This window comes from Poecilia latipinna, unplaced genomic scaffold (genome assembly GCF_001443285.1).
Source record: "Poecilia latipinna isolate Pla-1442-1.1 unplaced genomic scaffold, P_latipinna-1.0 Scaffold1580, whole genome shotgun sequence".
NCBI classification, from domain to species: domain Eukaryota; kingdom Metazoa; phylum Chordata; class Actinopteri; order Cyprinodontiformes; family Poeciliidae; genus Poecilia; species Poecilia latipinna.
In genome coordinates this window covers 113,405-127,596 of record NW_015114196.1, presented here as the reverse complement: position 1 = coordinate 127,596, position 14,192 = coordinate 113,405, and the positions used below count along the sequence as shown (strand labels likewise).

Sequence of the window (14,192 nt, the reverse complement as noted above, 5' to 3'; positions counted from 1 at the left end):
GCATCAGCAGGTTGGGGGCATCAGCAGCGTGGGGGCATCAGCAGGTTGGGGGCATCAGCAGCGTGGGGGCATCAGCAGGGTGGGGGGCATCAGCAGTGGGGGGGGCATCAGCAGGGTGGGGGGCATCAGCAGGGCAGGTTTGAGCTTTATGATCTTCAATAGATGCAAAAGGTCAAAGAGCAGCAGTTCTGATGTTTTATTCAGCAGCATTTCTTTGCCAGGCCTCCATGCTGCCACATTCTGGTTGTGTTGTGGAGGATTTATTGATTTGGTGTCAGACATGCAGTGATACCATCAAAAATACATTAAAAAAGAGAAAAGGCAAGTCTCATGAGAGGTTAGGTTGGCAGTCTTAGTATGGCCTCGTTTCGTTCTGCTTGTCGACTTTCATGACGTTTTTTGCTCTCTGCACTCGTCAGCTGATGTAACTGGGGCTGCAACTGACAATTATTTCAGTTATCTATTAATCTATTGATTGTTCCGACGATTAAACGGTCACATTTTTCATTTTGTACAATATTAAAAATCCTTTAAAAGATAAAACAAATAATTAAATTCCTCTTTAAATGAAAAAAAAAAAAAACATTTATTGCCTAAACTGCAATAATAACAATCCTTTTGTAGCAAAGGAGCCGTCTGCTGCTACAGAAAAATAAACATGTGAAAAGCTCAGGACTAATATCAATACTGTGTAGGACTGATCTGCTGATTATTAATTTTTATTAATTACTGCAAAAAGTGTTTTAACCAGGTGAAGCCAGATCTGTTCCACATGAAGAGTTCTGGGTGGAAGACACTTACAGACAAAGGTTTTTTAATATTAAATGCAAAATATATATATGTTTTGTAACTTTTTGGCCGAGTTACCTCTCTGAGAATGTTGTTCTTTCAGTAATTTACCTTTTTCTCAGTCAATTTACTTTATTTAACTATTAATCCATAACTAAATTAGCTGACAATTATTGACATAATCGATTCATCACGACGAATCTGATTAATCGTTTCAGCCCTAGATGTAACTTTCACTTCATTACATTCTGGTTTTCCCATCCAGGGTACAAACATCGCGGCTGGTCGGGCCATTGGGGTCGCTGTGGCAACGGGGGTGCAGACAGAGATCGGGAAAATCCGGGATGAGATGGCCGCCACCGACCCTGAAAGAACCCCTCTGCAGCAGAAACTGGACCAGTTTGGGGAGCAGCTGTCAAAGGTAAAATCCCTTCTCTGTTGAGATTTTAACGCTACGCTAGGGAACCTGTAGCGTAACGACACGTCGTCCTCCTTCCTGCGATCTGCAGGTCATCAGCGTTATTTGCGTGGCAGTGTGGGCCATTAACGTCGGACACTTCAGCGACCCGGTTCACGGAGGCAGCTGGTTCAGAGGAGCTATTTACTATTTCAAGATTGCCGTCGCGTTGGCTGTAGCTGCCATTCCAGAAGGTAAAGTCACAAAAAACAACTTTGGTTTTACACTTGAACACTATATTTTCACTGTTCCTGCCTTACTGCTGGAGTTATTTTCATGCTTTTGCATGAACACAGTGCAGGCATGAGATAAGAAACTAGGCCAGAACCCAGTGACCCACCTTCTTTGAGAATGACGCATAAAACTGCTTTATTTAGGTCTGAACTACAAACTGGGTATGAAGCGGGTCACTTTTTTTCATTCCCAGGCCTTCCAGCTGTCATCACTACATGCCTGGCGCTAGGTACTCGAAGGATGGCCAGGAAAAATGCTATCGTCCGCAGCCTGCCGTCAGTGGAGACGCTGGGATGCACCTCTGTTATATGCTCAGACAAAACAGGAACTCTGACTACCAACCAGATGTCTGTGTGCAGGGTGAGCTGTGGGAGGAAATGACATTCACCTCAGATTTACCTTTTCTGGAACAAACGTTTCTAGTCACTAATGAAAAACAAATAATTTGTCTTAATAGTAAAACATCTAGTTCAATTAGTAAATAGTATTCATCAGTTTCAAAAAGTGTGGTTTGTGTCCGATAGTCAAACATCGGTTCTGCTAACTCTAAAGCACTAATCGTAATGCCTGGTCCCGCTAATGCTAACACGCTAATCATAAACACGTGTTCCACTAACGCGCTAATCATAAATAATAGCTTTGCTAACGGTCAGGCATAAATCACATATCTTTGTTCCATAAACATTAACAATTTAATGTTTATGATTAAATTGCTAATCTTAAACATTAGTTCTTCTACTGCTAAAACAAAACACCAACATGGTATTTCGCAAAAGCTATTGCTAAAGCGCTAACTTCATTTCAAATTATACCTGCCCTTGAAAGATTACAACTCTCAAGCTCCTATTTCATTTTAGCACAATAATGTCCATATGTAGATACAGTATTTATGCTTACAGTATATCTTGTCCTCATGTGTCAATGTTTTATTTTGTTCCTGTGTTTCCTGTTTGAAATGAAGATATTTGGAAAAACAGAGAGAACATGAGGAAAGGAGCAGTCATCACCCCCTTCAAAATAAGAGCATGTTGTAAATGACAAACTGCTCAATAACCAAAACTTTAACACAGACGTCAAAATTTATTTACCAGAAATTTACAAAATAGCCAAGTAAATTAGCAGTTTAGAGTTTATCTGGTAATTTTGATTTAGGGGAAGCTAAATGTGCTAAAATTTATTTTAGATAAAGAAAATTACTTATCTTTATTTATGTCATTATTTTGTAGGAATCTGCTTTCAGTTTGACTTTAAATGTTTTTGCTGTCCAAAGCACTGAATTTTGTTGCTAGTGTTTGATTTGTAAAAGTAATTTAAAGTGCAAAACATTCATCTACAGACACTGTAACATTAAAGCTATATTCTCTCACTGATTCATTAAAAATTAAAGTTCATCAAATGCAGTGTTGCCGATGCAAATGTCCAACCAAAGACGATCACTAACTGTTTTTGCTCTTTTTAGCTCAGTAATCATGATTTCAGTGTGAAACAAAGTAAAAATGATTTTTTTTTTACCGTTTCCGTAAAAGGCCCTCTGATTTACATACGTTCTTCTAACGTGACTGAATTAATAAACTACTCCAATGTCTGTTCTGTGCATGTAATTAGATGTTCATAGTAGAGAGTGCATCAGAGGAGCGTTGCAGCCTGAACGAGTTTACTGTGACTGGATCTACTTATGCCCCTGAGGGGGAAGTGTGAGTGTTTTTAACCTTTAACTCTTTCATTAACTTGTGTGTGTTGAGTCGGTTATTAATGAAATAACACTTCCTTACTTTTCACCCTCCTTGTTCTTCTGGCTTTAATAGTTTTTTCTCCTCGTCTCTGCAGTTACAAGGATGGCTCAGTGGTGAAATGCAGTCAGTATGATGGCCTGGTGGAGATGGCCACCATCTGTGCTCTGTGCAATGACTCATCCCTAGACTACAATGAGGTAAAACATGCTAACATGGAAACAGCTCCTGCTGTCACCAAACCCTCAGTTAAGGCCTGTCTCTGCTTCTCCTCCTGGGCTCCAGGCAAAGGGTGTGTATGAGAAAGTTGGTGAGGCGACAGAGACTGCCCTCTGCTGTCTGGTGGAGAAAATGAACGTGTTTGATGTGGATCTGAAAGGACTGAGCCATGCTGAGAGAGCTACAGCCTGTTGTTCTGTAAGTGTGTGAAGCTCTGATAGATCAATATTTACACCTGACCAGAAAAGCATAAAAGAAGAGGGAGAGAGAGGCCTGTGTCATCTGGTTAGGTGACCTTTTATGCTTCCTTAAACAGGTTAGGATAGTCCTATAGAAAACATGTTCATTACACTTTTTGCACAAACTCATTCTCAGATGATCAGATTTTAGTCTGCTCAGTTCTGTCTTTCAGATTGAGCTTTTTTAGACTGTCTTGTCACTTTAAATCCAAATAAGCTCCTGTTGGCCACACCCCCCAACTCCACATTTGCACTCATACTTGAAAATGGCTGCAATCAAATGCGTAACTATCCTACTGTACATCTTTGAAAAGCAGAAGTAGAGCCTTCTGCACAAACAATCAACTTCAATGCAGAAAGTGGTTAGATGATAAGTCAACAACAAAACACTTGTCATTTTCCAGCAGTCATTGTATGGCGGTAAAACTACCAGACAAAATGAGCTGAAGCTAGGCTGTGGTTGCTAGGTAACACGCTGGGCGTCACTAGGGTTGCTAGGTAACAGCAAATGCTCAGTCAAATGTGACTCAACAACTGGAAGGTTTTTGACACACTTCATTTGTCAGTTATCAAAAAACATAAAAAACTTATTGCCAAAAATTTACCAGATGGATTTTTTAAGCGCTTGTTTTTCTGAGCAGTTGAGACCCAAATGGAAGGAAAAAAATTACAAAATGTGACTTTTGCATCAAAAGTCCTGTTTAAGCTCTGAAAAATACCTATGTGTCTCAATTGATTGGTTAATTTTTTTTAATCATAACTATTCTGCACTAATGAAGACAAGACAAACTTCCACCACAACACTCTTAGTTAAGCGCAATTTGGAGAGACCAGTTAATCCAACTGTCATGATTTTAGACCTGGAGAAAACTCACGTATGCACAGGGAGAACATTCATTACACCACAGGAATATAAAGTCTGATAAATGAAGTTTTTTCTCCATGTTGTTTGTTCAATGAGAGCATTTTTTCCACTCTTTCTCTCTTTACGACTTCCTTCCAGGTGATTAAACAGCTGATGAAGAAGGAGTTGACACTGGAGTTTTCCAGAGACAGAAAGTCCATGTCTGTTTTCTGTTTCTCCAACAAACACACCCAGTCTGCCTCCGGAGCCAAGATGTTTGTAAAGGTGAGCGACACCTCAAGGATTCCAGCTTCTAGGTGTCAATATGTTAATACAACTGAAATAAGGCAAAACTCATTTACTTGGTAAGATTTAGTATTTTTGCAGTGCATCTGCTGCCTGTAAAGACGTGGGCATGTTGGTCTCATTTCCTCAGGGCGCTCCAGAGAGCCTGTTGGAGCGCTGCAACCACGTCCGTGTCAGCGGTTCCGGTCGTGTTCCTCTGAGCCCGGCTGTTCGAGAGCAGCTCCAGTCCACCATTCGGGGCTGGGGTTCTGGACGGGACATGCTGCGCTGCCTCGCCATGGCAACCAGGGACTCACCGCCTGAAATTCGCTCCCTCAACCTGGAGAACACGGCAACCTTCACTGACTATGAGGTTCTGATGATAGACTAGACCAGAAGAGTCCAAACGTTTTGTCACGTCAGCTCAAAGCTACGATATTAACAATATAATTTTTAAAAACTAGAATCACCAAAATGTTGTTGTGATAAACTGAAGATTAACTATTTTAATTATACAAAAAATAATAAACCAATTGTTATGATCCAGTAATTATTATTATATAAATATACAATAATATATATAATTTTTTACAGTTTTTTTTTTCACTATTATATATATTTTTTGTTTATTCCTTAGCAATCAAATCAGAATCTATGTCAGTCTTTGAACACATGTTCTGTATTTAGCTAAGTTTTAATACAGCTGTTAAAAGCAAACGTATAAGTCAATGAGTAGATGTGGTCCTAGTTACCATGGCAACAGAAGAAAATCAGACGCTTAGAGTGTATGATTACTTAAAAAAATAAGTAGAATTGAATTTAAAACTTGTAGTTTTGTCCTAATTTATATAACTTATTCTTGAACTGTGGTCTGAGGGGGCCACAGAAAAATCAGTCCACGGACCACAAATGGCCCACAGACCCCACTTTGAACACCCATGGTCTTGATTGCACTCTAGGTCTATTTTTAACTTTTTTTTATAGTTGCTGTATGATTCTACATGTTATGTGAAATTAAAAAGTCCTTCTGTTTGTGACCCACCTCAGTCGGACCTGACCTTTGTGGGCTGTGTGGGGATGCTGGACCCCCCGAGGAAGGAGGTCCGCGGAGCTGTTCAGATGTGTCGACAGGCCGGCATTCGGGTCATCATGATCACAGGTTAGTGTGCAGATTTACACAGCTGCAACAAAAATATTTAGTGAAACGGCAAGAACCAGAACAGCAAAGTATAACGGTGCAAATACTAATCAGTCCGGATCTCAAAACCTTAAGCTGTCTGATACAAAGCTGTATTTTAAGGGTGCATTCACACCAGCCCTGTTTGGTCCTCTTTAATCAAACTCCAGTTCATTTGTCTAGAAAGTCCGGTTCTTTTGGGGAGGTATGAATGTTGGATCAAACTCTGATCCAGACCCAACAGACTTCGTTTGGTTTGGTTGAAGTGAACTCTGGTACGATTTGAATGGAAATGTGAACCCCAAGTGGATCGGACGCCGCTCCAAAAGCAGGAAGTGAGCTGTAATGCAAAGCATTCTGGGTAAATAAAACCAAAACAAACATCCCAGCTGGAGAAACAGCTCGTTGTCTTTTACCAAAGACAAAAGAGAAATTCTACCAACACTAAAATCTGACGCTCATCCATTTTTGTTTACATTTCGTGAAGAAGGAAGTTGTTCTGTGTCTTCTTCAGATTTTTGTGCTATTTTCTTCAGTAGTTCTTGGTACAGCGAGGACCTCCTCGCCCCACAGGCGAGGAGGTGAACAGATTTTCCAGTTAGTTTGGTTTGTTTGTGCGATGTGAAAGTGAACCACACCAACTGGAAATGTAAAAAAAAGTTGTAATTTTGGTCCCAATAAAATTAAATTCACCTGTAAATTAACATCAGAATGGTTTCACTGGGAGAATATATGAGTCCAGAACTACAAACTACAAACTCATCTCAAAAAAACCTCAGAGAAAAATTTCTTCTTACAAGTTTATAGATTTGCAGATTCAGAGAAAAGATTTGGCACAAGTGTTTTTTGGTCGACTCACCAAGAGCATCTAACTATCGTCCCTCGGTTTCTTGTCCTCTCCAGGGGACAACAAGGGGACGGCGCTGTCCATCTGCAGGAGAGTGGGCATCATCACCGAGCAGGAGGAGGAGCAGCAGGAGGGCGTGGGCGGGTTCGGCGGCCTGACGGGCCGAGAGTTCGATGAGTTGCCCCCTGACCTTCAGCGCCAGGTCTGCCGGACGGCGCGGTGCTTCGCCCGGGTGGAGCCGGCCCACAAAAGCCGCATCGTGGAATATTTGCAGAGCCTGAGCGACATCACTGCCATGGTGAGAGCAAATGTTTCCGTGTTGACAAAATGTTGGTGTTCTATCACATGAGTTCACTTTTAAGCCAGGACAGTCGAAATGAGAGACCAGAACAACCAATAAAAATGCATTTCTGTGGATTCAAACTCTGCAGCAATGTGTTTGTGAATGTTCATCAATTCTCTGTTTACTGATTAATTAGGGCGCAAATAAACAGATTGTTGCTGAAAATCTCCCTAGGCCTGTCACAATAACAGATTTTACTGGATGATAAATTATCCCAGTAATTATTCCGATAAACGATAATAACTCAAGTTAATGCGTTGATAATGGTATATTAATGCAAGTTCTCTCAAACACTGAAACTGAAAGATATCTTAAATATCCAAAATAAAACACAACCAAAACCCCATAAATAAAACTTATTATGATATCTCTCTAAACAAAACTGTCATTTAAAAAAATTCATCGTCAAACTGGAAACTATTGAGCTCATTTTAATTTATCATGTAATTAATTGATTAATTGCAACTGTCTTAGTTATTACTATTTTTGATGCCTGAACAAGTTATTTTCATTTTGGACATAAACGTTATTCAGATCTAAATTTATATGTTTGCATTACTTCAAAATGTGGTAAAAGTGGTGGTGGGACTTCATTACATTTTTTAATCGAGTTAATTGCCTGATCTGTAAATAATCAGAATATAATCACACTGTAACTGAAAACAAAAGAAGAAACATTTTCAATTCAACACTTTTTTTTTGCTGCTAATTTATTAAATAAACAACTTTATTGGAAGGAAATTTTGTTTTGATAATAATCCATTTTATTCATGGTTTAAAATTGAAGTTTATTGATCTTTGAGAGAGCAACTTGCACTAGTATGCCATAATCAACATTTTTCTTGAAAATGATCTCAAAACGACAATATTACTGTTTATCGCAATAATTTCTGAGACAATTTACCAGCAGAGCATTTTGGGATTGTCTCTCCATTTTTCCGTCCTTCCTCTCTGATTGGCTCAGACGGGGGACGGAGTCAACGACGCGCCGGCTCTGAAGAAGGCGGAGATCGGCATCGCGATGGGCAGCGGCACGGCCGTAGCCAAGTCAGCTTCGGAGATGATCCTAGCCGACGATAACTTCTCCACCATCGTGGCAGCAGTGGAGGAAGGCCGAGCCATTTACAACAACATGAAGCAGTTCATCCGATACCTCATATCGTCCAATATCGGAGAAGTGGTCTGGTTAGTGCGGTCTTTATAACACTGTGGTCTGTGGGCTCCCCCTAGTGGTCCACAAGGTACTGCAGGAAGCCGACTGTTTATTTGCTGTGACGTCGCCTCAAAGTGGACACATTCAGCTGGCTTAAAAAATAATAATGGATAAGTGGCTTAAAACTGGGCCACTCTAAACTAAATCTGAGATACAAGTGGAAAGAAAACAACACCAGGACTAATTATATGATCAGAGGAAGTCAAGTCATACCTGCTGATAGTTTTGATGTGTTGTTTGATTCTTTTGAATGGTTCTTTTAGTCTCAGTTAGTGAGAACTGTTCTTTATTTTTCACAAATGTGCTTGCTTTTCATGCTCTGCTTGCACGTCAACAGCTATTATTTTTATTTAATTAAAAATAATTTAATTGACCAATAAATACAATAGATAAATACACTTGGTAGAAATTGGAGGGTAATTTTTACATTTAATAGTGAAGAAGATTTTTGTTTCTGCCAAAGGCTATTTCTCTTTTAATGTGCTTATAAATTATAAATATCCCTAAAATGTTAATAACACACACAACACAACTTCTTTTTGATTTCCAACTGTTTGACATCATTAGAAAATCCAGAATCTGTAAAAAACTCAAAACGCCTGGAGTTGTTCATGCTTTTTGTCACATTTGCAAAACAGCGCCACCCTTCTCTTTAAGATGAATAAAGAAAACAAGTCAGTTAAGAGGCTAATATTTTCATTTCAGGTTGTTTATATAAGGCTGAGAAACATTGGGTTAGTAGACCATTTCAGTGATTAGATAATTAATTTTCTGTGTGTTTATTAAGAAAAGCTGTCTGTTTTCCTGCTCAGTATTTTCCTGGCCGCTGCACTGGGCATGCCCGAAGCGCTGATCCCGGTTCAGCTGCTCTGGGTCAACCTGGTCACCGACGGTTTCCCAGCAACAGCGCTGGGATTCAACCCGCCGGACTTGGACATCATGTCTCGTCCTCCGCGCTCTCCCAAAGAGCCGCTCATCTCCAGCTGGTTGTTCTGCCGCTACCTCATCGTCGGATGTGAGTCACGGTGACACACACAGTCTGAAATCTTACCTGGAAAGTGCTTGAAAAGTCCTTGAATGTTACTTTGGTAAAACTGTGCGAACTCTGTGTGTCATATGTAGAAGGATGATCTGATTTAAGGTTTTCATTTTTGTTTCCTGCAGGTTATGTGGGAGCCGCCACCGTCGGAGCTGCAGCCTGGTGGTTCATGGCGGCTCACGACGGCCCGAAACTTTCCTTCTACCAGCTGGTACCGCTCCAGTTTCACCCTAAAGTTCATAATTAAATGTCTCATGTAAAAACGTCAGAATAGTCACGGTTCAGGACTTTAGAAATTAATCATGAGCAACAAAATGTGACTTTTTTGACAAACAAATGTACAAACGACCCTTAAATGTCAAATTGAAAACTGATTAATGTAAATTAATAATCACTTTAATTTAAAATATGTAGCTTAAAATAAAATATTCCCCCACTTCTAGTCAGTATCTAGTAGTTAGCAGTTTTCCTTCATTCTTCCTGCTAAATTGTTTGAACTTATGGAAATAAAACATTGTTTTTTTCTGATTATTTCCACCAGAGAAATCCAATCTCCACTGACAAACGATTGTTTAACTGGTTAAAGTTTTGCAAATTAAACCTGTGATGTATTAGATTAATGTTAAATCAGAACAATCAAACCTATTTACATATTTAAAATCTAAACTTTCCCACTGTGTGTCAGTCCCATTACCTGCAGTGCAGTGAAGATCACGCCAAGTTTAGCGGTGTGCAGTGTTCGGTGTTCGAGTCGCCGTATCCCATGACGATGGCGCTGTCTGTGCTGGTTACCATAGAGATGTGCAACGCCTTGAACAGGTACCGCAGACACCTACAAAAAACGTTTAAATTTCTGAGTTTCAAACGTCAAAAATTTGCTAGGAAAAAACTGATGTTTTGAGATTAATCTAAAAATTAAAAACAAATATTGATTTTTTAAAAATTTCCAAGTCTTTCTACAAACTTTTTTAGAATAATCTGAATTTTATTGGCAGAAATTTACTCATCTTTTTTTGTTTTCTATCTACAATTGTCCAAACACCCTGTTGTATCTGGAAGAGCTGCAAAAAAGGACAAAAACAAACCGAAAACTGGATGACAAAAGTCTTCAGTCTGGTGCTTTTGTCTCAATTATCCCCTTTTTTTGAAGGACAGTTTTGTTTACAGAGACTTCATTATTCATTTTATTTGTTGTTTCTGTAGTTTTGTTCATTTATTTTGGGTATTTAAAATATCTTACAGTTCCAGCGTTATTTATTAGAATTTAAAGTTTGAAATTGTTTCCTTTACCGTTATATGACTTTAAAGTGGCCTCAAAACAATGATATTATCGTTTATCACAATAACCTCTGGGACGATGAATCACCAGGCTTCTTCAACCTCTTTTTCCTCCAGCCTGTCAGAGAACCAGTCTCTGCTGAAAATGCCTCCGTGGTCCAACCCGTGGTTGGTGGGCGCCATCTGCCTCTCCATGGCGCTTCACTTCCTCATCCTCTATGTCGACCCGCTGCCGGTAAGAAAACCTGCATCAGAATCGTTTGGTTCTGTTACTGCAGGTGTTTGGAGAACCTTCACGTTCTTCCATCCACAGGTGATTTTCCAGATCCGGCCGCTGTCTTGGACCCAGTGGGTCGTGGTTCTGAAGCTGTCGCTGCCCGTCATCCTGATGGACGAGGCGCTCAAGTTCTTGGCCAGAAACTACATCGAGCCGGGAAACCAGGTCCAGATATAACGAATCTAATTTAATATGATTTTCACTCTTTTTGTTTTTCTCAGAGTTAGAAAGTAACTAGTTACATTTACCTGAGTAACATTTTTGAAAAGATGTTCTCCTGGGAGTATTTTTTTTCTATGCTGTACTTTTTGCTTATACTTGAGTAATTTTATTATGAAGTATCTCTACTCTTACTGGAGTAAAATTTCTGGATTTTCTGTTCTGTTATTTTATATTTTTATAAATGATTGTCATTTTTGTCCTTAACATACCAGCATTTCCACTTTACTTTATATTTTGGTCCACTGAGGATGTAATTTTTAAACATTAAACAATAATTTAGCTTTTGATTTGATTAGTTACTCAGTACTTGAGTACGATTTTTACCAAATACTTTCTTACTCCTACTTGCATAATTTCTTGTTCGGCTACTTTTTACTTTTAATTGAATAAAAATGTGTTGTATTCTAACTTGAGTCTAATTCCTGGGTGCTCTACCCGGCTCTGGTTTTTATTGTCTCCTGAAGTCAGTGGAGGAGGAGGAGCTGCAGAGGTCATGGGTCGGCATGGGGCTGGTCGCTTCGATCCCGTCGAGGCTTCGCCACGCGCTGAAGGACGTCTCCTGGTTGTTCGTTCTGATTTCGGCTCCGCTGGTGATCTGGATCTTCAGCCTGGACTCCGACATCAACAATATCTTCTGGGAGTGAAGCCCGAACGGAAACACTGAAGAGGACAAAAAAAGAAGATGGACTTCTGGGAAAATGACTTTGAAACGTCAGGAAAAGATGGCGGAGACTCGAAGAAAATGTTTTATAATGATTTCCTTCGTCATAAAGGTGCTTTGTGGAGATTTAAAACATTTTCTTTGATTGATCAAACATCCATTTCTTGAATTCTTGATCATTTGGATTTTTTTAAACAAAAACAGTGAGTTTCACATGAAATCTCTCTGGTTGAGCTAAGCTAAGCTAAGCTGCTTTATGTGTTTTATGATTCAATTCAATATTAAACCTGATGTAGAAAGAACTGCACTGCAAAAACACAAAATCTTACCAAATATTCTTGGTTTAGTTTCCACCACAAATATTTTAGTACATTTGAAATTCCTAAAATGCTACACAGAGCACCTTTTAGAAACTGTTAAGTTTACCAATCTATCCGCTGATCGTTCCTAATGTTCACATGTAACATCCGGACATTTTCTGAAGCAGCTGACCTGAGACCGGTCCAGGAGGCGAAGCCCGGCCGGATTGTGCTGGATAATGTAATAAAACTCTGTGTTTAAGGCTTCTAACATAAATTTTCTGTCTTGAGTTGCACTTTTGTTCCTGTTTTGAATATTTCGATGCGTTTGAGGCGATGCATGGAGCAGAAGCTGTCGATGTTTTCAGTTGTCATGTTTTTGTCAGGATCTTCAGATTCTGACAAAACCCCAAAGAGAAATTAAATGTAGCTCATTTTATTCAATATTCTCTAAAGAGTTGCTGTAGAAGCTGGGAGAGCCTCCTGTAGCAGTCTGTACTACAGCGGTTCTGAAGAAGCCTCTGACTGAAGACTGAAGAGAAAGCTCTCAATTGTTCATAATTTTCTTGATTTTATGAATAATCTTTCAAGAATCAGCTTTCTTTCTCACGTTGTTTAGCCGTTTTAAGTCCCAGCAGATGACGGCAGACAAACCGATTCTCTCAAAAACTGACTTGTAGAAGATCTACATGGTCCACCTGACAACTGCAGAGTCATCCGAGTGTTTCTGCAGATGACAACAGTGTTGAAAGTCTGATGTTTACAGAGTGAAAATGAAAGATAAGAGGACAGCACCCTGTGGTACTCCTGATCTAATGACCAGCTGGTTAAACACAGAATCCTTCAGTCATTGATCCAGGTGATTTTTGTATTTTCCGGAGTTTCAGATAAAGCAAATCAGGTTGAGTTTTGGTTTAAAGAAGAAATTAAAATATCTCTGTAATAAACTCCAGAATGTCAAATGAAAACGCTTCAACCAATCTCAAATTTAATGTTTAAATTTGTTTTTTTCAGGCTCGTTTCTAAATGTTTGATGTTTTCATAAGGTTTTGTTTTTATTTCTGTGTTTATCACATCTTGCACACTGAGATGAGCTTAACTGTTGTTTATGATCCGTATGTGTGTGTGACAACGGCTCACCAAATTTTTTTTAAATTTTGCAAATTTTTCAAGGTTTATGTTACATAAACATTAATAATAAAAATAACCCATGTTATTCTTTTTAAGTAGTTTCATTTTAATTTAACACTTTAGGTTGTATTTGAAGCAAAACAGAAATAACGTTTAATTGTTTTAAGCAGGAATGTAATATTTTTCAGCATTTACTTTTATTTATTTTTGAACTGTATGATAACAAAATCTTGTTCTATTGTTTTTGAGTTGGGTTTTTTTGGCTGGAAAGAGGGAAATTTAAATGTTGCAGATCATTCTTTGCTGACTTGTTTGTTTTGAATAAAGATGAAACTGAAGAACTGAAAACTTTTTCTTATTTAGATCTTCCACCAACATCTATAGAAAAACATTTTGTTGTCAATAAAGTGTTGAATGACAACATCGTCGTTGTTTTAGATTATTTTACATTAAACTTACAGTTCAAATCCAAATATGTTAAGCTGTATTTCACTGCAGCCGTAACTCTAGTTCACTTTGATCAATAATCAGGGTGAATTATTTTAAAATGTTATTCCAAACACTCAAATTGAGGCCAGTTACTGAAATATCAGGGGGGTTTTGGCTTTTTTTGACTTTTTCTGGACAATTATTCCATCTGGTTTTGGATTTTTTGCAGCTGGAAAGGTTTTTCCTCTTATTTTGTTGCTTTCAGACAGTTATGATGCGTAGCAACAACATTATTAGTTTCTTTTATCAGTCATTATGGGCAAAGATCATATCCCCTACTCGAACCTCTCTTACCGGTTTTCTCACCATATGGACAAAAGCAACGGAGGTGGCTCAGCACTGGTGTCATCCAGTTCATGTTTCTCTAAAATAGCATCTCTAATACCTCAATATGTAACTATTAGCATCTCTTCAGTCAG

The 14,192-nt window shown here is 38.9% G+C and overlaps 1 protein-coding gene and 1 long non-coding RNA gene across 3 annotated transcripts in view; one reads left to right on the top strand and one right to left on the bottom strand.

Annotated features, from left to right (window-relative positions):
* LOC106963777 (sarcoplasmic/endoplasmic reticulum calcium ATPase 2) overlaps positions 1-13,079 on the top strand; it is a 25,046-nt gene extending 11,967 nt beyond the window's left edge. Inside the window, exons 7-23 of one of the 2 annotated variants that reach the window (XM_015058864.1) lie at positions 1,055-1,210; positions 1,299-1,440; positions 1,674-1,840; positions 3,086-3,174; positions 3,308-3,410; positions 3,496-3,627; positions 4,672-4,797; positions 4,949-5,170; positions 5,845-5,956; positions 6,878-7,119; positions 8,129-8,349; positions 9,190-9,392; positions 9,542-9,627; positions 10,102-10,235; positions 10,812-10,929; positions 11,008-11,136; positions 11,658-13,079. In XM_015058864.1, coding sequence (XP_014914350.1) covers positions 1,055-1,210; positions 1,299-1,440; positions 1,674-1,840; positions 3,086-3,174; positions 3,308-3,410; positions 3,496-3,627; positions 4,672-4,797; positions 4,949-5,170; positions 5,845-5,956; positions 6,878-7,119; positions 8,129-8,349; positions 9,190-9,392; positions 9,542-9,627; positions 10,102-10,235; positions 10,812-10,929; positions 11,008-11,136; positions 11,658-11,837 — 2,562 coding nt within the window. In that variant the 3' untranslated portion in view covers positions 11,838-13,079. The remainder of the gene's footprint in view (positions 1-1,054; positions 1,211-1,298; positions 1,441-1,673; positions 1,841-3,085; positions 3,175-3,307; positions 3,411-3,495; positions 3,628-4,671; positions 4,798-4,948; positions 5,171-5,844; positions 5,957-6,877; positions 7,120-8,128; positions 8,350-9,189; positions 9,393-9,541; positions 9,628-10,101; positions 10,236-10,811; positions 10,930-11,007; positions 11,137-11,657) is intronic. The other variant, XM_015058863.1, reaches the window with a different exon arrangement.
* Positions 9,886-10,019, bottom strand: LOC106963780 (uncharacterized). Its single transcript, XR_001428256.1, has 2 exons — positions 9,975-10,019; positions 9,886-9,940 (listed from the first exon to the last, which is right to left on the bottom strand). It is a non-coding gene; the product is annotated as an uncharacterized LOC106963780 (long non-coding RNA).
* Positions 13,080-14,192: the final 1,113 nt, after the last annotated feature.